The sequence below is a fragment of the Thamnophis elegans genome, unplaced genomic scaffold, assembly GCF_009769535.1.
Source record: "Thamnophis elegans isolate rThaEle1 unplaced genomic scaffold, rThaEle1.pri scaffold_59_arrow_ctg1, whole genome shotgun sequence".
In the NCBI taxonomy this organism is placed as follows: Eukaryota; Metazoa; Chordata; class Lepidosauria; order Squamata; family Colubridae; genus Thamnophis; species Thamnophis elegans.
Genome location: NW_022473899.1, coordinates 267,878 through 290,542, shown reverse-complemented (window position 1 = coordinate 290,542; position 22,665 = coordinate 267,878). Strand labels below are relative to the sequence as shown.

Here is a 22,665-nt window from a genome sequence, read left to right as displayed (position 1 = left end):
TGTGCTTGCGCACAGGGATTCCGGCTGAGATGGAAGTGGGGCCGTTCTCCTTCCAGTGGCCTCCTTTCCTGCCCCGGGGAAGGGAGGGGAGGGCACAGCTGGGATTCCCCCTCCCACCACCTGCTAGCATCTTTTGAGAAAGTTGGGGGTGTTGCACCTGTAGCCTCCCCTGCGCCTCCTGGGGAACACAGGGGCGCCCCCCCCCCAGGCAGGGAAAACTGAATTTTCCAAATGTTGTGTTTGTACAATATCAATGTGCAGTGAGGGATGCTGATTTCAGCTCCTGATACAGACACACACACACAGACACCATCACCACAACTGAGCCTGGGAGGATCTCTTGGCCCATCGCCCCCTCCTGCACCGGCCCCACAGAGGAGGACAGGAAGGCGGCCGGCTAATTTCGGCTTCCTAATTACAGTGTCTCTCCTGGACTCCGGGCTCAGCTGGAGGGGGCGGGTGGGGGGGTGGGGAGGCTGTGAAGCCTGACCACATCTGCTGGAGGGACATCCAGCTGTGGCCAGAGAGGGCTTTGGAGGCGGAAGAGCTGCGGGGCAGGGCCCGCCGGGCACAGCTGTGAGAAGTGGCTGATGGGCAGAAGTGGGGGGGGAGGGAGGGAGGTTCCTGGCTGCCGTTTGAAAATGGGGTTGCCTCCCGTGGGGCAACAGCAAAGGTGCCTCGGCACGTACGCACACACACACACACACACACACACACAGAGCCGCTCTGAGCAAGGTGGCACAATGCTGGCCTGTGGAACTCACGGCCACAAAGAGGGCCAGGGGCTCAGATGGGTTAAAAAGGGACTGAAAATTACTGGAGGGGGGGCGGGGCCGCGACTGAGGATTTGGAGGAAGGGGAGAGCCCTCCAGTGCCCAGGGGAGGGGGCCAATGGGAGGAGGAGCCCTATGCCAAGGTGTGCCAGGCTGCAGGCCTTTCTCCTTTCAGCCAAGGGGGGGGGGAGGACGAGACAGACTCCTACTTCATGGTCCAGAATTTGGTTTGCCAAATCAGAGGCTCTTCACGGCCTGTGGGGGTTTCCTGTGGGGCAGAATCTCTGGGGCAGAGCCAGGCACAGGCATCCAGACCCGAAGGTGCAGAGTTCAAGGTAACTACTTCATTGCTTTCTGCCTGTCGCACAGGAATCTTCCCAGGCTGGGAGCAGATGGAGAAAGCCCCCTGCAGTTTAAAGGGGGAGGGTTGAGTTCTGGACCCCCCCCTGGCCTCTCTGCAAGGACCCCAGGCTGATTCTGTGCCTGAGGAGTTGCCCCCTACCTGGCTGGGGGGGGGGTTCCCCAAAAGGAGCCTCTCTTGACAATGTGAGATGCACCCTTCGCTCCCCAAGCCCCCCGGGGAGGCTACCTCTGGACCCTGCCCACCTGTCCAAATCTCAGCCCTTCCCCCCATGCCCTCCCCCTCTTTCTGTTACAGGAACAAAAAGAGCAACTCTTTCTGTGGGGGTCTCCTGGGAGACTGGACCCCTGGGGTTGGGAGGGGGGAACAGTTCTGGGTATTGCTGTCAGAGCAGGAAACTTGGGAGAATCTTGCAGCTCCCTGTGGCTGGGCTCACTTCCTTGAGCCGGGTGCAGCCTGGGGATGTGGGGGGCGGGAGGCTCTGTTCTGTAAAGAGGCCCCCCCTTTGGTGGACTTTTAATGTGGATTTGAAGCTGCACCACCTCCGAGGGCTGGGCCCTCCTTCAGCACCCCCTGGGGCAGAAAAGATGGGGGGGGCATCAGTCAAGGAAGTAGCACCCACCTTGCCCTGAAACGGGGGAGACAGAAGGCCGCCCTCAGCCCCCCACTTGGGGGTCTGCAGAGGAAGGGGGCAATCTGGGTCTGGTGCTTCCTTTGGGGGTCCCTGTTGGGGGGGGATCCGTGGGTGCTAAGCAGCTGCTGTATCCAGCCTTCCCATGATGTGGGGGGGGGGGGTTTCAAAGAAGGGACCAGAAACTGCGAAGAAAAAAGGGCTCTCCCATCTTTTGGGGGGCAGGATGGAGCTAGAGGGTGGGAGGAAAAGGGGAGATGTCTCAGCTGCCTCGAGGGCCCCCCAGAGGGGATCTAGCGGGCTCCAGGGCCGCCATCCAACCGGTGCAGAGCCGCTCAAAGGGAAAGGCGAGGCGGCGGGCGGAGGGCGGCGCCCACGCGGGAAGGTGGCTGGCGGGGCGGGGGCGGTCAGGCCAGGGCGGCCCTGGGGGTTGGGCGGGGCGGGGGCTGTCCAGGCCGGCCGAGAGGCAGAAGGACCGGACGGCGAGCCAGGCTGCCTGGGGCTGCGCCGGAGCTACAGCGACACCGCCGCTCTTGCGCTCCTCCCCAGACACCACCGCCGCTGCCCCTCGTCCCCACGGGTCGCCCGTTCCGAGGCTCGCTTCGCCCCCCGAGGACCATGGAGCTCGCCCGGCGGCTGCTGGCGCTGGCGTTGCTGGCGCTGCCCGCCTGCCTGGCCGCTCAAGCAGGTAAGCGGGGCGGACGCGCCATCGGGTCGCCCGCCTCGAGGCGGCTGGGGGAGGTCGGGCTCTGCCCGGGGGGAGAGTTGGGTCTTTGCCCGACAGGCCAGCCCTCCTCTCCCCCGCCCGCGCCGTCTCCTCGGGCCGGGAGCAGGTCTCCGCTTTTTTGGGGGGGGGGGTTGCCAGGCTGCGTGGGGGGGGGCAGAAACGCTTAATTTGAGGGGAGAAGCTCCGCTAGGACGTTTTGTGTGTGTGTGTGAGAGAGAGAGAGAGGGAGGGAGGGAGGGAGGGAGGGAGGGGAGAAAGAGAGAGGGGGGGAGCTCATTTGGCCGCCGCTGCCCGTCGAGGTCTCAGGCGCGCTCCTTGCCACCTCCAGGCTTAGAGTAGAACGGAGCTGGAAGGGACCTTGGAGGTCTTCTAGTCCAGCCCCCTGGCCAAGCAGGGGACCGTAGACCATTCCAGAAAAAAAAGGGGGGTTCCAGTCTCTTCTTAAACCCCCCCCCCCCCCCAGTGACGGAGCGCCCACGATTTCAGCCGCCTGTCTTAGCCGCTCGCCTCGAGCCCTGCAGGTGGCGGGCGCGTGTCCGACGGGCGCCGCCACGTGGTGATGTGCCTCCCGTGGGTGGTTTGGGCGCCCGACTGGGACCGGGCGGCGGACACCGGCCAGGGGTGGGGGTGGGGGGCAGGCGGTGGAGACGCGGACGCTGCGCCCGGTTGGAGGTGCGACCCGAAGCCCGTCTGGTAGAGCGGCTCCCCCGCTCCAAGCCCCCTTAGGCAGCGCCTGTCCCGTGTGGAGGGGAGCTGGGAAGGGGAAGACGGGGCGGCGGCGGCGGCGGCTGCGGAGCGTCGAGGCAGGCGGAGAGCTAAGCTGGCAGCGTCCGCCTCGCCTGCTCGTCCCTCCCCGCTGCGGCGCGGCGCTGCCCAGACAGGGCGGCCTTTGTGCGGCGGGAACAGAGGCCGAGTGTGCGGTGCGCTGCCTCCCGGGAGCGGCTTGTTTGCCTTTGGGCGGCGGCCCCAAAAAACTCCGTGGCGGCCGCGCCCCCCCCTCCCCATGCCAGGCAAGCAATGCCCCCCCCCCTCCGACGCTCCCTCTGTCCGGCACTCTGCTTTGCCCGCATTTAGCCGGCGCTCCGCTTGGCTTTGGGGCCGTTCGGGGGTCCCCCCTCCCTGGCCCACCTGCATCTCCCACCCACCCCTCTCCCATCCCATCCTCAGGCATCCCCGGTGGTGGAGGGGGGCTTGTGAGGAGGGGCTGCCTAGAATAGCTTGGGATAGTAAAATGGGCACCATATAAATTTAATAAATCAAGGGGGAAGGGGAGAAAGGCTCTTTTCCCATTGTGTTGCCCAGATACCTTGGCACTCATTGCCACTTGATGTTCCCATGTCACGTTCTTGCCCTGGATGATGGGGTGGGTACACCAGACAGTCCCCCCCTCTCACCCTGCCACAATGGAAACACACTTGGACTGGGGGGGGGCTCAAAACCAGGTGGGAAGGCATGGGGGGGTCTGGAGAGGTCATCTAGTCCATCTTCTCATCAGGACCTTCAGGTGACCTGGGAGGGACCAGGTTGGGGTCTCATCATGATGGGGGAAATCTGTGTGGTTCCTAAGAGTTGTCAGGAGAAGGACAGTAGCACCAAGGTCACGGAAAGGGATACTATGGCTTTACACACTTGGAGTATTTTATGCAGTTCTGGTCACCACGATGTAGAAAAGATGCGGAGACTCTGGAAAGAGAGCAGAGAAGAGCAGCAAAGAGGATGAGGGAGGACTGGAGGCTAAAACAGAGGAAGAACGGTTGCAGGAACTGGGCATGGCTAGTCTAGTGAAGAGAAGGACCAGGGGGGACATGCTGGCAGTCTTCCAATCTCTCAGGGGCTGCCCCAAAGAAGAGGGAGTCAAGCTGTTCTCCAAAGCATCTGAGGGGAGGACAAGAAGCAATGGGTGGAAACTAATCAAGGAGAGAAGCAACTTAGAACTAAGGAGAAATTTCCTGACACTCAGAAGAATTAATCAGTGGAACTACTGGCCTCCAGAAGTTGTGAATTCTCCAACACTGGAGGCTTTTAAGAGGAGTCTGGACAGCCACCTCTTTGAAATGATGTAGGGATTCCTCCTCCTTGAGCTGGGGGTTGGACTAGAAGACCTCTGAGGTCCCTTCTAGCCGTAGAATTCTATTGGTAGCAATAGCCCTTAGACTTATATACCGCTTCACAGGGCTTTCCAGCCCCCTCTAAGCGGTTTACAGAGTCGGCCTCTTGCCTGCAAACAATCTGGCTCCTCATTTGACCCACCTGGGAAGGACGGAAGGCTGAGTCCACCTGGAGCCTGGTGAGATTCGAACTGCCAAATTGCAGGCAGCAGAAGGAGCCTGCAATGCTGCACTCTCACCGCTGGGCCACTGTGGCTCATGGCTGTAATCCCTGCGATTGGGCCAGCCTCCTGCCTGGAAAATGGGGGGGGGGGGCTTTATGACCCTCCCAGGCTCTCTTCCACGGCAGGATGAAGGGTGGCACAACTGCCTCGGTTGGACTTCTGTCCGTAGGCCCCGTGGACCCCCCCCCCCCGCTGGGCTTTTCCTGGAGGGTTTTGGGCCCTCCAGAACCCTCTGCCAGCTCAGCCCCCCCACCTCCCACCCCCTTCCACCTGCCAGAATTCAGGCCCAAAGGAAGGGAGGAAGGTTTCGGTCCTGCTGAGGTTTAGGGGACTTTACCTGTTGGGCTTCTGCCTGTTCTACACTCTGAATAGACTTCAGCTGAAGTGTAGATGACTCCCCCCCTCCCTCCTTCCCCCCCTCTTCCCTCTCTCCTTCCTTCCCTCCCCCTCCCCATTCACTCCTTCCTTCCTTCCCCCCTCTCTCCCTTCCCTCCCACCCTCTGATTCTTCCCCCTCCCTCCTTCCTTCCCTCCCTCCTTCCCCCTCCGTCCCTCCCTTCTTTCCCTCCTTCATTCCTTCCTTCCCTCCTTCCTTCCCTCCTCCCTCCTTCCCTCCCTCACCCCTCTCTCCTTCTTCCTTCCTTCCCTCTTTCCTTCCTTCCCTCTCCTCCCCACCCACTCCTTCCCTCCTTCATCCCTCTCTCCTTCCCTCCCCCACCCCTCTCTCCCCTCCTCCCTCCATTCCTTTCCCCTCCTTCCTTCCCACCCTCCCTTCCTCCCTTCCATAACTCCATTCCTGCCCCATACCTTGTGCAGAGACCAGTCAGGCTCAGTTCAGGAGACCAGGAGATTTCAGCCCCCTTTTAGAAAGAAAGGTGGGGGGGGGCTCAGCCCCTCCTTGCCGCCCCCAGAGACCCCTCTGGAGAAGATGCCGGGAGCCCTGGGCCTTCTGACTCTCTGGGAGGCTGGCTCTGGAGGGCTCCTGCCCCCCCTCTCAGCAAGAAGGGAGGGGGCTGTGGTTGGGGAAGGGGAGGGGCTGAATACTGGGGATCTTCCCTGCCTTCCCCACCAGGAGTCCTGGGGCTGCCCCACAGCGGGTAGAAAGAGCAGGAGGAACAACAACGCAAGAGCTCCCTCAGGTCCAGTGGGGGGGGGGACTTCGGAGTCGACCCAGAGCTCCCACCTCCACACACACCCCTTCCAAGGGGAAAGGCAGCCCTCCGAGGTCTCCCTCCCAGGGGGTGGCGGCAGAGGGAGACACCCCCCCCCCCATCTCTCTGGCAAGGCTTTGCACCGAAACTCTCCCAAGGGCCCCTGTGGTTCCCTCTCAAGGCCCTGGACAGGTGTTGGATGGGAGGGGCCCCCGTGAGGTCATCTGGCTGGACCTGTTTCCTCCCCCCCCCATGCTGCCCCCCACGTGTGAATGGTGGTCCGGATGAGGCAGCTCTTTGGGGCAGCTGGTGGGGCAGGAGAGGCTGCCTGGGAAGGCGGTCAGATGGACTCACGCCCTCTCGGCTTCCTTGAAGATCAAGGGGTATTCCAGGTGGTGCCCTTTCCCCTAAGCCCTAATTGGGCCTAAGCCAGACCCTCTGGCCGTGGAGGGGGGCGGCCTTAAAACCATTCACCTGCTCCAGAGTCCAGGGTTGACAGGCATTGATGCTAAACCACCATCGTCATCATCATCATCATCGCTCACCTTTTATAATATGAACCTCCAGGGGGCAAATCTTCCCCCCTATCAGCCAAAGGCTATTCTGATGCTGTTAAGGCCCTTCTGGCTCCGTTGGCTATAAAGATTTGCTCCTCCTATAAACTCCGCCTTCTCAGATCTACTGGATTTATTCACTGGAATTCACTGATGGGCATTTCCCAACCTCCCCTCCCCCCTCCAGGAGGAGCACAACATAATGCAACCCCTCAATAAAAAAAAAAGATATAAAAATTAACATTAAGGTTAAAAATTAAATCACGGCTAAAATTTTCAAAATTGTACAGTAATGACAATTGAACATCAAAAGGGAGAAAAATTATTCCTTTTCTTCCCAAGGTCCAAAGGTTTTTTTTTCCTGCCTGGAATCTGGGATCTCCTGGATCAGAAAATCCCCCCCAAATAAGATTTGTCCCTGATTTATTTTTCAAATGTTTAAAACTCTCTCTCTCCTTCTCTATATCTATCTTATAATATCTATCATTATCTATCTATCTATCTATCTATCTATCTATCTATCTATCTATCTATCTATCTATCTATCTATCTATCATCTTGCTAGCTATCATCTGTCTATCTATCATCTTGCTAGCTATCATCTGACTGTCTGTCTGTCTATCCATCTATCTATCTAATCTCTCTATCTATTCTCTTTCTCTCTCTCCTATCTATCTATCTATCTATCTATCTATCTATCTATCTATCTATCTATCTATCATCTATCTATCCAACATTTATCTATCATCTGTCTGTCTTTCTGTCTGTCTGTCTGTCTGTCTGTCTGTCTGTCATCCATCTATCTAATCTCTCTATCTATTCTCTCTCTCTCTCTTCTATCTATCTATCTATCTATCTATCTATCTATCTATCTATCTATCTATCTATCTATCATCTATCTATCTATCTATCTATCATCTATCTATCATCTATATATCTATCATTTATCTATCATCTGTCTATTTTCTGTCTGTCTGTCTGTCTATCATCTATCTATCTATCTATCTATCTATCTATCTATCTATCTATCTATCTATCTATCTATCTATCTATCTATCTATCATCTATCTATATCTATCTATCTAATCTCTCTATCCATTCTCTCTCTCTCTCTCTCTCTCATCTCTCTCTCTCTCTCTCTCTCTCTCTCTCTCATCTATCTATATCTACATCAAGAAGGGAATAAGAGGCAGAGCCCACCTCAGCCAAATCTCCCCTCCCCTGATTGCCCCCATGAAAGGGGCTGTCATGAAAAAGTGCCCCCCTTCCTGGCGGGGGGAGGTTTATTTATTTATAAAGTTTATAGGCTGCTCATGGAGCCGGGGGTGGGGGGAGAATCAGGGAGACTTTATGGAAGACCCCCGCTTAACCCTCCTGAGGGAGGGGAGGAATTGGGGGGGTTGCAGGATGGCCTTCAACACCAGCCCCAGAAGCCCCCCCCACTGGCCCAAAGGGGGGGAGGTGCACCCTTGAATATGCTTCCCACCCTGGCACCCCCTCCCCTGGGGCTGGGCTGGAGCTGTGCCCTGAGTGGGGTGCAAGAGGGGACCCCCTCCCGGTTGGTCCCCCAGCAGCTTCAGGGCCTCGTGGTGCCCCCTGTGTTCGTGGGGAGGGGACGACACAGAAACCTGTAGGCATCACTTTGTGGCCTCCTCTTCCCCGCAAGGGACCCCCTTTGCTTCCAGATGCACAACAAGAGGTGCCCCCTTCCTTCCTTCCTGCTGTGTGTGTGTGTGTGTGTTTGTGCACGTGTGTGTGAGCATGTGTGCGTAGTGTGCAGGCGTGAACAAAGAGCCTTTTCATGCCCATTAAAACATTTGGCCTGGCCCAGAAACACAAAAATATTGGACCAAAATTTGGAAATGGGTGCAAGAAATTACAGGAGAAGAGATAAAATGCAAACCCGAAATCTTCCTACTGGGAATAATCAAAGGGAAATATACAAAGAAAATTAAGTACATATTAACACATCTGCTAACTACAGCTAGAATAGCATTTGCCCAATGCTGGAAACAAAATAATAACCCCTCGGACGAATTAGTGATAAAAAAAACCTTTGGATTGTACAGAGATGGACAAATTAACAGTGAAATTAAAAGATAAAGAAGAGTCGGAATATTATGAAATTTGGAACAATTGGTACAAATGGCTGCAAAATAGGAACAAAATTAATTAAGCCAAAAACCAATATATATAAATATATATAGAACTGTGTATAAAGTGTGTAAATATAGAAGGGAAATATTATATACATGTACAGGTATGATGACGTAACAATGTTGATGTAATGACTGTAAGGTCTTGTAGAAGGGAATAAATAATAAAACAAATCTGCTAAAATAATAATAATAATAATAATAAAACATTTGGCCTGGCAAGAGTCAAGGTGGCCATCGGATGTTTCTACTGATGGCCAAAGGGGGGGGGCTGCCTCAAATTGAGACCCCCCCCCAAAGAGGAGGCAGCCTCCAACCTGCCCAGGGCATAAGGGGGCCCACTGAGCAGGGCCCCCTGGGGCCCAGTGGGTGAAGTCACCCGGGGGGGGAACAGGGAGGGGGCAGCTGGGCCGGGGGGCCTCCCCACCGCCCTGCGCTGCCCCCTCTGCTCCTGGCCAGGGCTGGGAACGGGGTCGGCTTCTGTGCAGCAGATTTTTGGTACAAGCAGTCCTCGACTCATGGCCACAATTGAGAATTTATGTTGCTGAGGGAAACATTGGTTAAGTGAGTGGTGCCCCATTTTACAACCTTTCTCACTACGTTTGTTAAGTGAATCACTGCAGTCGTTAAATTAATAACACGGTTGTTAAGTGAATCTGGCTGCCCCAGGGACTTTGCTGGTCAGACGGTCGCAAAAGTGAGATCAAGTGACCCCGGGACCGTCATAAATGTGAACCGGTTGTGAAAGGTGTGAAAAAATGGTCGTAAGTCACTTTTTTTCCCAGTACCGTAACATCAAACGGTCGCTCAAGGAATTGTTGTAAGTCGAGTCTCCCAGTGGGGCTTCCAGAGATCATCCATACTGACCCTGGCCATGGGGGATTCTGCCAAGCCCTGGTGCGCTACGCCCGCTCCAGCTGTGCCAGGCAGAGGAGCAAAGGCTGAAAACACGGAGAGCCGGTGGGAGGATGGAGAGGGTCTCGGGAGGCATGTAGAGGGAGTGTATGTCACTGGAGGACCTCAGCCCTTCGGGGACTCCCTTCTGCCAGGCTCAGGGCATGGGCATGGGGCTTTCCTGGGCAGAAGCAGTCAGAGGGGAAGCGGGCATCCCTTGATGGGTGCAGGGCCTGGCCGTGGGGCCTGGGGATGCGGGGGGGGGGAAGCTGCACCAAGGGGAGGGAGCTTTGTCCTCAGCCAGCCTGTCTCTCCCCCTCCCCCTTTCCTGCAGCAGACTCGGTGGTCGACGTCCTGACGGTGCTACAGCTGCAGAAGGAGCCCGAGGGAGTCCGCAAAACACCGGGCTTCTGCCCTCAGAAGCGCTTGGGCTCCGGACCAGACGCGGCTTTCCGGATATCCAGACGGGCCCAGATCAGTGCCCCAACACGGCAGCTCTTCCCAGGTACCCCCTCCCCAAGGGTGCAAGTGGGGGAGGGATTTTTACCCAAGCCCAGAAAAGGCGATTAACTGGATAAATAGTGATACAGGAATCCCCCAACTGGCTGCCACATCATTAGCGCAGGAAGGAAAGCCTCACCTGGTGAGCTTCGGCCTGCAGCGCTGTCCAGGGTGGCCGTCACTTTTCCCCAACCAGCCTTGGGAACCCAGGCATCAGGAAGGGGCAGCGGACATCTCCCCCTCCCACCCAGCCACGCATCCTGCCTGCAGCCAAGCCCCCTTCACAGCTCTTTCCCCGCTCCCCAGGTGAGTTCCCCGAGGACTTCTCCGTGATGGCGCTGCTGAAGGCCAAGCCGGGCCGTCCCGTCTTCCTGCTCTCCGTCTACGATCGCCACGGCGTGCAGCAGCTGGGTCTTGAGCTCGGCCGCTCCCTCCGGTTCCTCTACCGTGACCAGAACGGCCACCCCGCCCCCGAGGACTACCCGGTCTTCCGCGGGGCCAACCTGACCGACGGCAGGTGAGTCCCCTTTGCCATAGGGGCAGCCCAGTCATCCCCGCTGCCCCGGCTCTGGGGGGGGGGTTCCTCTCAGGGGGAGACTCTGCGGGCGAGTGATGGCCATGGAAGGCAAGACACAACATCCAGCGGTTGTGGCAGTGAAGCCCGTCTCTCCCAGGAAAGGAGGGGTCGTTAGAGGGGGCATTGCCTTCCATGGCTGGAAAGCTGTCCTTGGGTCACAGAACAGCCTGTGGGACCCCAGAAGGCAGCTTCTGTTGGGGGCCACTGCGACGGAGAAATAGGGAGTCTCCTTCCTCGCCCATCAGCCTCCTCTATCCCCCAGCTGGCTCAAGGCAGTCGAGTAGTCTTGCCTGTAGTGGAAGTGGGGTCCCCTCCCCCTTTTTTTAGATGCTCCGAGTGGAGACTGGAGACCCTCACTTGGTGGGTCTTGACTTTGGCTTCGTGCTTGGACCAGGAGGTAGACTGCATGATCTCACGGAGCCCTCTGGCTTTGGGATTCCGCAGCTCATGTTCCTAGGCTGCTAGAGGCCCCGGGGTCTTCCTCACGCTGCCGAGGAGCGTTCGGTCTTGGGGTTCCCCCTCCCCCCAGGGCCCTTTGGCTCCGGCTGAGTTGGCAAAACCAGAACTGGGGACAGGGAAGAAAATTTGGTGTCCTTTTTTCCACTGCAGATGAAGGCTGCCTTCTGGCACGCCTGGGCTTTTAACTCTTCCTTAGATTTCAGATCTTGGGGTGGGTGGGTGTCAGAGGAGGGGCAGGGGGAAGAGAGACAGGAGCCAAAGCAGGGAGTTTTTAACTTCTGGGCCTGGGACCCACAGGGAGGAAGGAGGGGGAGGCTGCCGGAGGCTCCGGCCCCAAACACCCACCCAGAAGGCCAGTAGCTCTTTATCTGGCACTGCAGAGGTGGACAGATCAGTTGGCGCCTGGCAGGCTGGGTGCCAGGCGCCGTTCTGCCAGTCCTTCCCTGGATGCCCGGCTCAGCCTTCCGGTGCCCGTGTGGCCTGCGGGGGCTGAGGAAGGGCCTGCCTTATCCCTGCAGGTGGCATCGGGTGGCACTGAGTGTGAAGAAGAAGCAGGTGACGCTATTCCTGGACTGCAAGAAGAAGGCCACCATGCCCCTCCCCCGGGGGAACAAGCCCCTGCTGGACACCAAGGGCATCACCATCTTCGGGGCCCGGATCCTGGACGAGGGGGTCTTCGAGGTAGGGAGCCTCACCCACCCCTCCTTCCTGCAGCCCTCCCCTGTTGGGGGCCTCAGCCCCACCTCACCCCCCCCCTGTGGCCCTTCTTCTCCCCCAGGGAGACATCCAGCAGCTGCGGATCAGCTCCAACCCCCAGGCCGCCCACAGTTACTGCCCGGACTGCGGGGGCCCACCACAGAAGCCCCAAGCCCAGGAAGCTCAGCAGAGGCCCCCCAGGCCTGAGGTGAGGAGGGGGACAAGCGGTGTGTGTGGACGGGGGCGGGTGTCTTCCTTCGCCGGCGTTTGGCACTCAAGGTCAAAAGGAGGTTTTGTGGGAAGGGAAACGGCCTGGCGCAGATTCTACGCCCCAGAAACAATCGCCCCAATTTTAATAAGAGGGGAAGGGAGAAAGGGGGCGCAGGCTGGGCTCTTCTGAACAGGGAAAACACACCTGGACTCCATGCCACAGTTGAATGCCCACGGGGGCTGCCGCGGCACAGAGTCAGTCAGGGTGCTGAGCGGTTTTAAAATTTGATCAATTAATAAATAAATGCATTTTTGTCGAAACTGAACCTCGGATGAAGCCTCCAGCTGGACTGCGAAATAGAGAGTTTCGAACTCAGGGTTCATAGAAATTTAGTTGGAGGGTCCTTTTGAGGCCATCTAGACTGAACCCCCCCCAGAGCACGAGACTCCCCAAGCAGACGGTGGCGTGGGAAGGAGACCTGTCGTTGGATATCCTGCCCAAGAGGCCTCGGCCTGAATCTGCTTTCTGCACGCGGGTCTCTTCCTTGGGAACAAGGAAGTCCCGTCTTGCTTATGAGTCAAACCATCCCCTCCCCCACCTACACTGGCCTCCCTTCTTGATCCCCCTGAGCCCTTCTTTCTGTGGGCGTGGCTTGGTGGGCATGGCTTGGTGGGAGAGGATACTGCAAAATCCCCATTCCCTCCTGATCAGCTGGGACTCGGGAGGCAGAGAATAGATGGGGGCGCGGCCAGCCAGAGGTGGTGTTTACCGGTTCTTCAAACTACTCAAACTTTCCGCTACCAGAACCTGTCAGAACTGGCTGAATTTCACCCCTGAACCTGATCAAAGATGGCGGTGGATTTCTCAGTGCAGGATCTCCAAGGGATAAATAAACAACTTCAATAAATCCGGGAGAAGTCTTGACCTCTGAGAAGGAACTTCCGGAATTTCTTTTGGCAACTTTCTCGGCCAGTTGGGGAACACGGAGGAGGATCTTCTTCAGCAACCGTTCATCACTTCGTTATTAACAGATTTATATAGCCATCCATTTCACAAATCTGACACAGATAAGTCCTCAACGTACAACAGTTCCTTAGTGGCCATTCAAAGTTACAACCGCACTGAAAATAGTGACTTATGACCATTTTTCAAACTTGTGACCATTGCAGCAGCCTGACTCGTATTTATGATGGTCAGAGTATCCCCGACCCACTTTTGCGACCTTCCCACAAGCAGATTCAATGAGGAAGCCAGATTCACTTAACGACCGTCTTGCTAACTGAACCACTGCGGTGATTCACTTAACAACTGCGACAAGGAAGGTCGTAAAATCGGGCAAAATGAACCAAAAGACAACTTACCAACAAAACAGTTTGGGCTTAAACATGGTCGTGAGGTCTACCTGGAGTAAACAGCCAGAGCAGTTAAAACAATAATTAATAACAGGCATAGTTGCCAATTAAAATTAAAATAAAACTGGGAGAATGGCCCAGCATTTTATGTACAGGTGGTCCTCACCTTATGACCAAAGCCGGGACCGAAATTTCCCATTGCTAAATAAGTGTGTTGTAAGTTGAATATTAGCTGTACAGCGTAGCCCTCTCCCCCACTTTCTCTGGGACCCCCAGAACTGCTGGGACAACCAAGTTTTGGGGGATTTCATAAATGCTGATAGGGTGGAGCTAATTTACCTACGGGGGGGGGGGAATTAGATTTATTTTTAAAAAGCCTTTTTAACATGATACCTGGGAAGGGACCTTGGAGGTCTTCCAGTCCAGCCCATTGCACCTATCCCATTTCAGATAATTGGTCGTCCAACCTCTTCTTAAAAACCTCTTAGTAATTTTTTTGGTTTTTTGCCTTTTGCAACTCATCTTTTTCAACACACTAAGTGGCCAAACTTGAATCTTCTCTGACGCTAAAACAATTAGAGACACCCCCCCCACTACAAAAGGGAGGGGGTGCACCCACCAACAAGGAAGTTTCTGCCATTTAAACCGGGGTTAAACCCCACCTTCGTTGCTGGGACAGATGAAGGGAACTTCGCTTCAAACTTTGCAAAAAAATATATATCTCATTTTTGTCCCTGAAAGTTTCGTGAGAGGCTGTAATGGATCTTCTCCCCAGGGCTCAATTGGGGGGGGGGTGGGCTCCTTCTCCCCCCTCTCCCAACAGGAGCCCATTGTGGACTGTTCTCCTCTGTGGGGCCGACCGCAGAGCTGGGCCTTTTGAAGTCCGGCCAGGACTCATCCTGCCAAGCCACTCAATTCAGATTAAGTTGAAAAAAATTGGAATTCTGCGCCCGGATTCTGGTCAGCAGGATATTAAAAAAAACAAAACATTGAGACTCTAGAGACAGTAGACGTAGTCCTCGGCTTAAGACCACAACTGAGGCCAACATTTCCGTTGTTAAGCGAGACATTCCAGCGCATTTTGCCTCATTTTACGACCTTTCTCGTCACGGTCGTTAAGTGAATCGTTGGAGTGGATAAGTTAGTAGCGCGGTCGTTAGCCGAATCTGGCTTCCCCGCTGACTTGGCTTATCAGAAGGGGAATCACACCGCCCCGGGATGTTACGACCGTCATAAGCACAAGTCAGTTGCTAAAACATCCGAATTTTGATTGACTGTTCGTGGGGATGCTGGGAAGGTCGCAACTGTGAAAAACTGGTCACAAGTCGCTTTTTTCAGTGCTGTTGTAACTTTTGAGCTGTCACTAAATGGACTGTCGTAAGTCGAGGACTACCTGTACAGAGAGGAGCGACAAAAAACAATTAGGGGGCTGGGGGCCAAAAGGGACGATGGACGGTCGCAGGAAGGGGGCCTGGCCGGTCCAGGGAAGAGGAGCGCCAGGGGAGGCATCACTTGAGGGAGGGGCTGCCCCAGAGAGGAGGAGGAGGAGGGGGGGGGTCCATTCGCTCCCCACAGCACTGAAGGGGGGAAGAGGAAGCGATGGGGGGAGCTCCTCAGAGGGGGGCCTGGGGCCCAGTGTGGGTCTCTCCTGGGGAGGGGGTGTCTCGGGGGTGGGGGGCTCCTTGGCTCTGCTTTCGGCTTCCTCCGGCCACCTTCCCCCATCGCTGCCTGTGTGGTCTCCACTAGACGCTGCCCAAGACGAAGCCCCCCACCCACGCCAAGCAGCCCCAGAAGCGCCAGCTGCCCGGCCCATCGCCCACCGCCCCCAGGACGGAAGCCCCAGAAGGGAAGCGGCTCGGCGGCCCCAAGGATTCCCGCGATGGGAAACCGCTTGGCAACGGAAAGGCCTCGGCCGCCGGAAAAACCCCCAAGGCCACCAGCCCCAGTGCCAAGGCGGCCTCGGCCGGCAAGAAGGCAGGGGGCCCGGCCCAGGCAGCCCGGGGCCCACGAAGCAGCTACCAACAGGTAGAGCCAGAGGGAGGGGCTGGGGTCGGCATGGGGGAGGGGGGAGAGGGGAGCCCCGGGAAGGAGAAACACCCTCCCTCCTTGGGCTGGCCTGGATTGCAGGGGGAGGGGGCCCCAGCTGCTCCAGCCCCCCCCCCCCCGCGGCCGCTGAAGCCTCCGGTGGATCCTAGACTGGAATCCGTTGGCTCCTTTGGGCTTAAATGTTCCCCGTTGCAGAGTTGGGCCCCAGAGCCCCACGGGGACATTTCCAGTAACTGACTAATCCTCTTCCTCTCTCGCTTCTTCCCTCTCTGAACTCTCCGCCTGCCCTTCGTTTCACCCCCCTCCCTGCCTCCCAGGACACCGGCCCCCTTCCCACTGGGCAGCCCCTGGGGGCTCGCCAGCACCCCAGCCGCCCCCCACCTCCTGAGGCCACCTCCCAGCAGAGGGTCCCCGCACGGGAGACCTCACCGCCTGCCCTTTTGCCGCCCCGGGTGGAGGTAAATGTTGCCGGGCTGGTGCAGAGGGACTCGGCCCAGGGGGCAGGAGGGATGGGGAGGGGGGCAATCCCTTGCTGGTGGGGAAAGCTGCCCCTCCGGTGGGTACCGGACGAGGGCTCAGGTGCCACAGGGTGCTTGCGGCAGATCCCCTCCCTCTCCTGGGCTAAATTCCCCCTGGGTTCCCTTCCTGCCTGGGCCAGGAGGAGGCGGCTGACGTGGAGGAGGGTCTGGACTATGGAAACGGCGATCCTAACCCCGGCGAGATGGGCCCCCTGCTCTCAGCCCAGGCCCCCTACGAAGCCGTCGTAAGTGGGAGCCTCCCTTGTGCCCTGTGTCACTGTCTCTGTCCGTCCGTCCGTCCTGGTGCCATGATTCAGGCTGGGCTGCAGGCTGGCTGTTTTGGGGGTGGGAGTTTCCCTTCTTTTGCGGGTCTTTCGCTGAACCACGTGTGTCGTTGTGGGCATGTCAGTGTTTCCCGTGTGTCCCCGTGTCCTGTTCTGGTGGGTGGCTGCGGATTTCCTTCTAGTTTATATGGGTCCTTCTGTGTTGGCTTCCTCCTGCCTTTTCCACCTCCCACCACTGGGTGGCAGCAGCAGCCCCTCCTACCCCCTTGCCTTATTTTGCCATGCTCTGAGCCCCTCTCTAGGCTTCCCCCTCTGTGGTTTGACCTGCTCTGGCTTCTCCTGCACTTGCTCCTCGGCGCTTCATTTGCATGGCTGGGTCTCCCGTCTCTCCTTCCTGTTATGTCCTGTGACATCATCACCCCTTTTGATGATGTCACTTCTTAGGAAGTTCTATCTGGTGACATCACTGTTGATGATGTCCGTTCCTATGAAGTTACATCCTGTCCCATCCCTACCTTTTGATGATGTCACTTCCTAAGGAGTATATACGGTGATGTCACTCTGTTGATGATGTCACTTCATATGAAGTTATATCATGTGACATCACCTCCCCCTTTGATGATGTCACTTCCTATGAATTATGACCCGCCCATATCTCATATCATGCTTTTGATGACATCATTTCCTGTAAGGATGGTACCTGCCCATCCTTATGCCTCAATCTCTCTAACCACAAAGCTGATTTCCACGGAAATGCAGGCAGGCCTTTTCTCCAGTATAACAACGCCACTGGTCCCAGTTCCTGCTATACTGGAAAAGGCCTCCCCACCCCACAATTAGCACACCGTAATTCCAACCCCTTCCTGCCCCCCCCCTGCAATCCAGAGCATTTCAATAACATTTTTTTTCTTAATTGGATTTGGTTCCAAATATATTTTTCTCTTTAAAAATCTGAGAATTTCCTGTGTATTTTGGCAGATATTTTTTTAAATTCGAAAGTAGACCCATGTGGGACCCACTGGGTCCTCCTTTCGGAGACGCTTCCTTAGCGGATTCCTTGGTGCCTTCGACCACCAGGGAACTTCTAACGTACTTGGAAAGTTCTTAGCAATTCTTAAATATTCAGAGACGGACGCTCCTGCCTTGAAAAGGGCCCTTGTTGAACCGGATGCCCAACCTCAGCTCAGGAAACGGCTGATGGCACTTCGCATTATGTCACCCCCTGTTTTATAACCCCTGCCGTTTTCTCCTGGCAAGCTGTGCCATTGCCTCCTTCCCAGGGCTGGGGGGGGGGGGGGGCGACCGGCCCAAGGTTCACCCAGCTGGCTTGGTGCCCAAGGCAGGACTAGAACTCCCTGCCTCCTGGTTTTCAACATCACCATGGCCAACTGGCTGCCATTCCTACAGTAGCCATGAATGGCTGGTTGACTGAATTCAGTGGGTCAAAGAGCCTTTTTGAGTTATCCCTGGCTTTAGCAGCCGCATTGAATTATCTTATGGATGTGGGGGCTTCAGGGGCCGCCCCCAAGAAGGGTCCGTGTGTCCACCTGTTCTCCAAAGCACCTGAGGGGAGGACAAGAAGCAAAGGGTGGAAACTAATGAAGGAGAGAAGCAACTTAGAACTAAGGAGAAATTTCCTGACAGTTAGAAGAATTAATCAGTGGGACAATTTGCCTCCAGGAGTTGTGAATTCTCCAACACTGGAAGTTGTTAAAAAGATGTTGGATAACCATTTGTCTGAAGTGGTGTAGGGTTTCCTACCTAGGCAGGGGGGTGGGCTAGAAGACCTCCAAGGTCCCTTCCAACTCTGCTATTCTATTCTAATGTTCCAAAGGTGCTCTCCACCCCCCCCCCCAAAAAAAGGCAACTGGACTTTCTTGGTTTCCTTTCTTTGAAAACGTTTCGCTTCTTATCCGAGAAGCTTCTTCGGTTCAGGCGCTTGGATGAGAGGCGAAATGTTTTCAAAGTGGGGGGGGGGGGAAAGCAAGAAAATCCAGTTGCCTTTTGGGGGGGAAAAATCCCCCTTTGGAGGACAACCACCACCTGTATGAGGGAGACTCTGCACAGGTGTATTCCCACAAACGTTCTCACCAGGCCCCCCTTTTCCTCCTCTCTTGGGGTGCGGGAACAAGAGTCGGGATATTTTTTTGGAGGGAAGGGGGTTTCCCGGAAGCAAGTGGGATTGAAATAAAAAGCCTCAAATGGAAGTTTAAATAAGGCAGAGGCGATGCATCTTGGCCTTTCTCAAGAGCCCTAGAAGACAAGGGCTAGCAGGGGTCCCTGGAGACCATCTAGCCCACCCCTCCTGCCCAGGACGAAGGAGAGTCCAGCAACGGTTGAGCTTGTAACGTTTTGGTTGTGCGGAAGACTTAAGTGTGAAAGGGCACAATTCTGTTTTTCCTCCTGTTGGAGCCCTCCTTTGGCATCGTGCGTGGCACCTCTCCGTGCAGAAGGAGGGGCACTCAGTGTGCATGTGTGTGTGTGTGTTGCATGTTTGTGTGTGCGTGCTACAGCAACACAATGCTGACAATCTCTTTCCTGTGGCTACATGTGTGTAACAACCAGGCAGTTCTCGGAGCCCGTGGCCTGAAGGGAGAGAAAGGGGAACCAGCCGTCTTTGAACCTGTAAGTTCCCGTGGTTGTCGGTGTCTTTGTGTGTGTGTGAGGGGGGGAGTTGTGGGGCAGGCGGCCTGAAACGTTGGCTCCATCCGCTCCCTTCCGCATCCACAATCCCAGCTTTGGATTTTCTCCCCTCCGAATCTCGTTTGGTCGCCTTTTGATCTCAGAATTCCAGAGGTCGTCCTGCCCCCCCCCCAAGCCCCCTCCCCACTTGGGACAGAGATGAAGGCCCCCAGTGGTCTGGACGCTGTCTGGACTCCCCCCCCCCCCGGCTCCGGCCGGCTTTGGCTGATGGGAAGGGAGAACGGCAAATCCTGGGCTTTAGGGGCAGGGATGGGAGGCCCTCAGGAGATCCCAGGGCAGGAAGGAATCTGCTGGGAAAGGGGCGGGGTCCTTCAACGGGGGTCAGAGCTGGGCTGGTGGGTGGGGGTGTCCTTTGGGGGGGGGGTGCAGTTTTGTAATTGCCCTCGGGAGACAATGAGCAAATTGGGTTCCATGCAGTAAAAATTTATATTGCCCAACTCCCAGAATTCCACCCACCTTCAAGCGCCCAACATTGGGAACCAAGCCCAAGCCACGGGGGGGCGGGAGGAAGGGGGAGGTTAGTGCCCAATCGTTGCAGGTCACTGCAGGGGGTCAAAGGTCAAGATCAGCATCCCTTCCTGGCCCCCCTTGCGTCTCCCTCCCTCCCCCCCTCCCTCTCCTCTGGGTGGGTTGGGTCCCCGCTCCGAATCCTGCCCGCTTTGTGCCTCTGACGGCTTCCCCAAAGGGAGGCTCCCCTATGCCCCTCTTTCCCCGACAGAAAGGGGGAGGGGGTCTTTCCACCTGACCTCCTTTTTATTCTGCAGGGGATGGTTGTGCCCGGCCGGCCCGGCCCCGAAGGACCCCGGGTAAGAGCTGTGGGCGATGGGCGATGGGAAGGGTGGCACAGGTGGGGCAGAGACGGCTGAAGAGACGCCTTCTCCCCCTCTGCAGGGCGCGAGTGGGCCGCCTGGCACCCAGGGGATGCCCGGAGCTCCTGGCGACCCCGGAGAGCGGGTGAGTGGGGCGCACCCTCCCCATTGGGGGGGGTCTCGAAAGGAGCAGAGGGTGGGCTGGGGGTTGTGCGTGTCCACAGTGGGGGTGCACCTGCAGCTCCGGAGCATGTGCAGAGTTCTATTGTGACTCGCCAGAAGTCCCCGATTCCACCTCTTGGAATCACAGCAATGCCAATGGTTCCTGAGTGTCAAAGGCACTCTGCACATGGACCAAGGTGCCCTTTTCCCCATTGGCTGCCCAGCCCAGTCATTCAATGAGGTTGGAGCCTGGGGATTATGGGGCTTTCCCCCCGAATAGCCTGCCTGGAAGGAGCCCGAGGTGAACAGCTGCTTGCCCCCCGCACTTCCCCCTCCCCTCTGGCTGCCTTCCAGCTGTGCTGAATTCAAGGTTTCAGGAGGAGGATGGGGATTGTAGTCCGGCTAACGCAGAGGGCACCAAGGGGGGCTGGAATTGACGTTCTTGCCAGAGGAGGACTCCTTCCCCCATGGGCCACAGCCAGGGATTGGAGTGCAGTTAGGCCCAGACTTTGGTGGGGGGGGATTTGTGTGTTCCGGCAACTTCTCTGCCTCCTTCACAGGGCCCCCCTGGACGGGCCGGATTCCCGGGGTCAGACGGACGTCCAGGGCCCCCCGGCACCTCCATGATGCTTCCGGTGAGTCAGGAAACGGAGGGCCTGTGTGGCTGGAGCTGGGGATGTCCTGGGGGTGGTGGTGGCTGGGGGAGTTTGGGGGGGGGGGCGTCCGGATGGGGGCCAGTTCTGCCCCTGAATCCCGGAGGTCTTGGCCCTTTCGTGTCCTTCCTCTTGTGAGACTCGCTCGATTCTCCCCTCCTGACCGCAGTTCCGTTTCGGGAGCCCCGCCGGGGGCCAGAAGGGGCCGGTCGCGATGGCCCAGGAGGCCCAGGCCCAGGCGTTCCTGCAGCAGGCCCGCGTGAGTCCAGCCGGCCCCCTTCCGATGCTCTTGGGGGGGGAGGGGAACGGAAGAATCTGGGAGAGAACAATGAGAGTCCCCTATGTGGGAGCCCCCCGCCCAATCAGGGGCCCTGCTTTTGAGCCTCTGGGTGGCCCCCGATGTAAACAGGGCTGTTTGGGCTGCTCTCCTGACCCCTTTCCTTCCCTGCCGCAGCTATCCTTGCGTGGCCCTCCAGGACCCATGGGGTACACCGGCCGCCCAGGACCCATGGTAAGTAGGGAGGGGGTGGATTTGGGGAGGGGTGGCCTTCGGGCCCTTCAATGCTTCATCCTCCGGTGGGGCCCTGGCTGCAGAAGGCCGCTTGCTGCTTTGGGCCCTTCCGTGCCCAGGGGCCCGGCAGCCACGTTGCCCCCTGTGCTTCCTCTCTCCTAGGGTGAACAGGGAGTCTCCGGCGTGAAGGGGGAGCCCGGAGATTTTGGCCAACAGGTAAGGTGGACTTATGGGTCCCGTCCGTCCCCCCCACCGCCTCAGTCTCTAGGGCAATCGATAACTTTCTGCTCCCCACTCTGCTGAGACCCCCGATGCAGCTGGGAATTGGGGTCCCTGTTTTGGGTCAGCTCCTGGAGGTGGGGGGTCCCCTCCGATGTCTCGGGTAGGTCACCCCTTTTTTGACCCACTAAATCTTGGTCTCTCTCTCTCTCTCTCTCTCTGCCCCCCAGGGGCCCCAGGGACAACAGGGACTGAGTGGCCCCCCAGGGAAGCCCGGCCGTCGCGTAAGTCCCCTTTTCTTACTTGTGGGGGAACAAAAGTTGTGTAGCAATCACAGCACAACAGGGGAGGAGGGAGGAGTCTCTGAGTGGAAGGGGGGGCTCCTCCTGACCCCCCTCTGTGTGTCCGCAGGGCAGGGAGGGCGCAGACGGCGCACGGGGGATGCCTGGAGTGCCTGGCCTCAAGGTAAGGACCCTCTTTCCACAAGGGGGGGGAGGACTCGAACCCCGCTCTCCCAGTCCTGAGCTGCACGAAGACAGTGCTTGCCGCGCAGTCAAGCACTCTGGAGTTCAGCCCCTCACTGACATCTGTGTGGGGGGGGACCCTCCCAGGCTCCTTTGCCTCGGGGGACCCCCCGTTTCTCGGTTGCGCTGCCACACTGCAGAATGGTGGGGATCCCCTCCCGTGCCCCACACCCAGCTTTTTCTGCTGCTCCTGCCCCTCCCTTTGCGAGCAGAGCCAGGACGTACGGGGAGGGTCTCCTTGTCACCCCTTGGGGCCCCTCGGGGCCCCGCATCTGCTGCCCCCCTTTTCTCACGCTCTTCTCCCGCAGGGCGATAGGGGTTTCGACGGGCTGCCTGGCCTCCCGGGGGACAAGGGATATCGGGTGAGTGAGGAGGAGGGTTGGAGGGGGAGGGTTGGGGGTAGTTGCCAGGCTGCTCTTGGCGGGGCCCCTCATGGTGCTGCTTCCGTCCTTGGCAGGGAGACCCCGGTGCGCAAGGAGTCTCTGGACCCCCGGGCGAAGACGGCGAGAGGGTAAGGCCTGTGAGGGCAGGAGGGGAAGGGCAGGAGGGGGTGCAGACACCCTTCTACAGAAAACACCCCCTCCTTGAGACTAGCAACGGGAGCTTCCGTACGGACCCAGGGGAGGTCCTCAGGGGAGGGTCTGCTGGGGGGGGGGTGTTCCGGAAACCGAAACGGGGGAGGGGAGATAAAAATGGAAGCCGATCTGCCCCCCTGCAGACATTCTTCCCTCCCCTCCCCTCTGCAGGGTGACGATGGAGAGATCGGGCCCCGTGGCTCCCCTGGAGAACCGGTGCGTAGCATCCCTGGACATGAAGGGTGGAGGGACAGCAGGTCCTGTGCTCTTCCGGGCATTGAAAGACC

The 22,665-nt window shown here is 57.6% G+C and overlaps 1 protein-coding gene across 1 annotated transcript in view; it reads left to right on the top strand.

The window, feature by feature from the left end:
* Nucleotides 1-2,383: 2,383 nt before the first annotated feature.
* COL11A2 (collagen type XI alpha 2 chain) overlaps nucleotides 2,384-22,665 on the top strand; it is a 41,231-nt gene continuing 20,949 nt past the window's right edge. Inside the window, exons 1-19 of the mRNA XM_032238718.1 lie at nucleotides 2,384-2,453; nucleotides 9,913-10,083; nucleotides 10,386-10,596; nucleotides 11,634-11,796; nucleotides 11,894-12,019; nucleotides 15,121-15,399; nucleotides 16,079-16,183; nucleotides 18,788-18,847; nucleotides 19,690-19,731; nucleotides 19,817-19,879; nucleotides 20,457-20,531; nucleotides 20,719-20,808; nucleotides 21,004-21,060; nucleotides 21,223-21,276; nucleotides 21,510-21,563; nucleotides 21,691-21,744; nucleotides 22,112-22,165; nucleotides 22,261-22,314; nucleotides 22,550-22,594. Coding sequence (XP_032094609.1) covers nucleotides 2,384-2,453; nucleotides 9,913-10,083; nucleotides 10,386-10,596; nucleotides 11,634-11,796; nucleotides 11,894-12,019; nucleotides 15,121-15,399; nucleotides 16,079-16,183; nucleotides 18,788-18,847; nucleotides 19,690-19,731; nucleotides 19,817-19,879; nucleotides 20,457-20,531; nucleotides 20,719-20,808; nucleotides 21,004-21,060; nucleotides 21,223-21,276; nucleotides 21,510-21,563; nucleotides 21,691-21,744; nucleotides 22,112-22,165; nucleotides 22,261-22,314; nucleotides 22,550-22,594 — 1,827 coding nt within the window. The remainder of the gene's footprint in view (nucleotides 2,454-9,912; nucleotides 10,084-10,385; nucleotides 10,597-11,633; nucleotides 11,797-11,893; nucleotides 12,020-15,120; nucleotides 15,400-16,078; nucleotides 16,184-18,787; nucleotides 18,848-19,689; nucleotides 19,732-19,816; nucleotides 19,880-20,456; nucleotides 20,532-20,718; nucleotides 20,809-21,003; nucleotides 21,061-21,222; nucleotides 21,277-21,509; nucleotides 21,564-21,690; nucleotides 21,745-22,111; nucleotides 22,166-22,260; nucleotides 22,315-22,549; nucleotides 22,595-22,665) is intronic.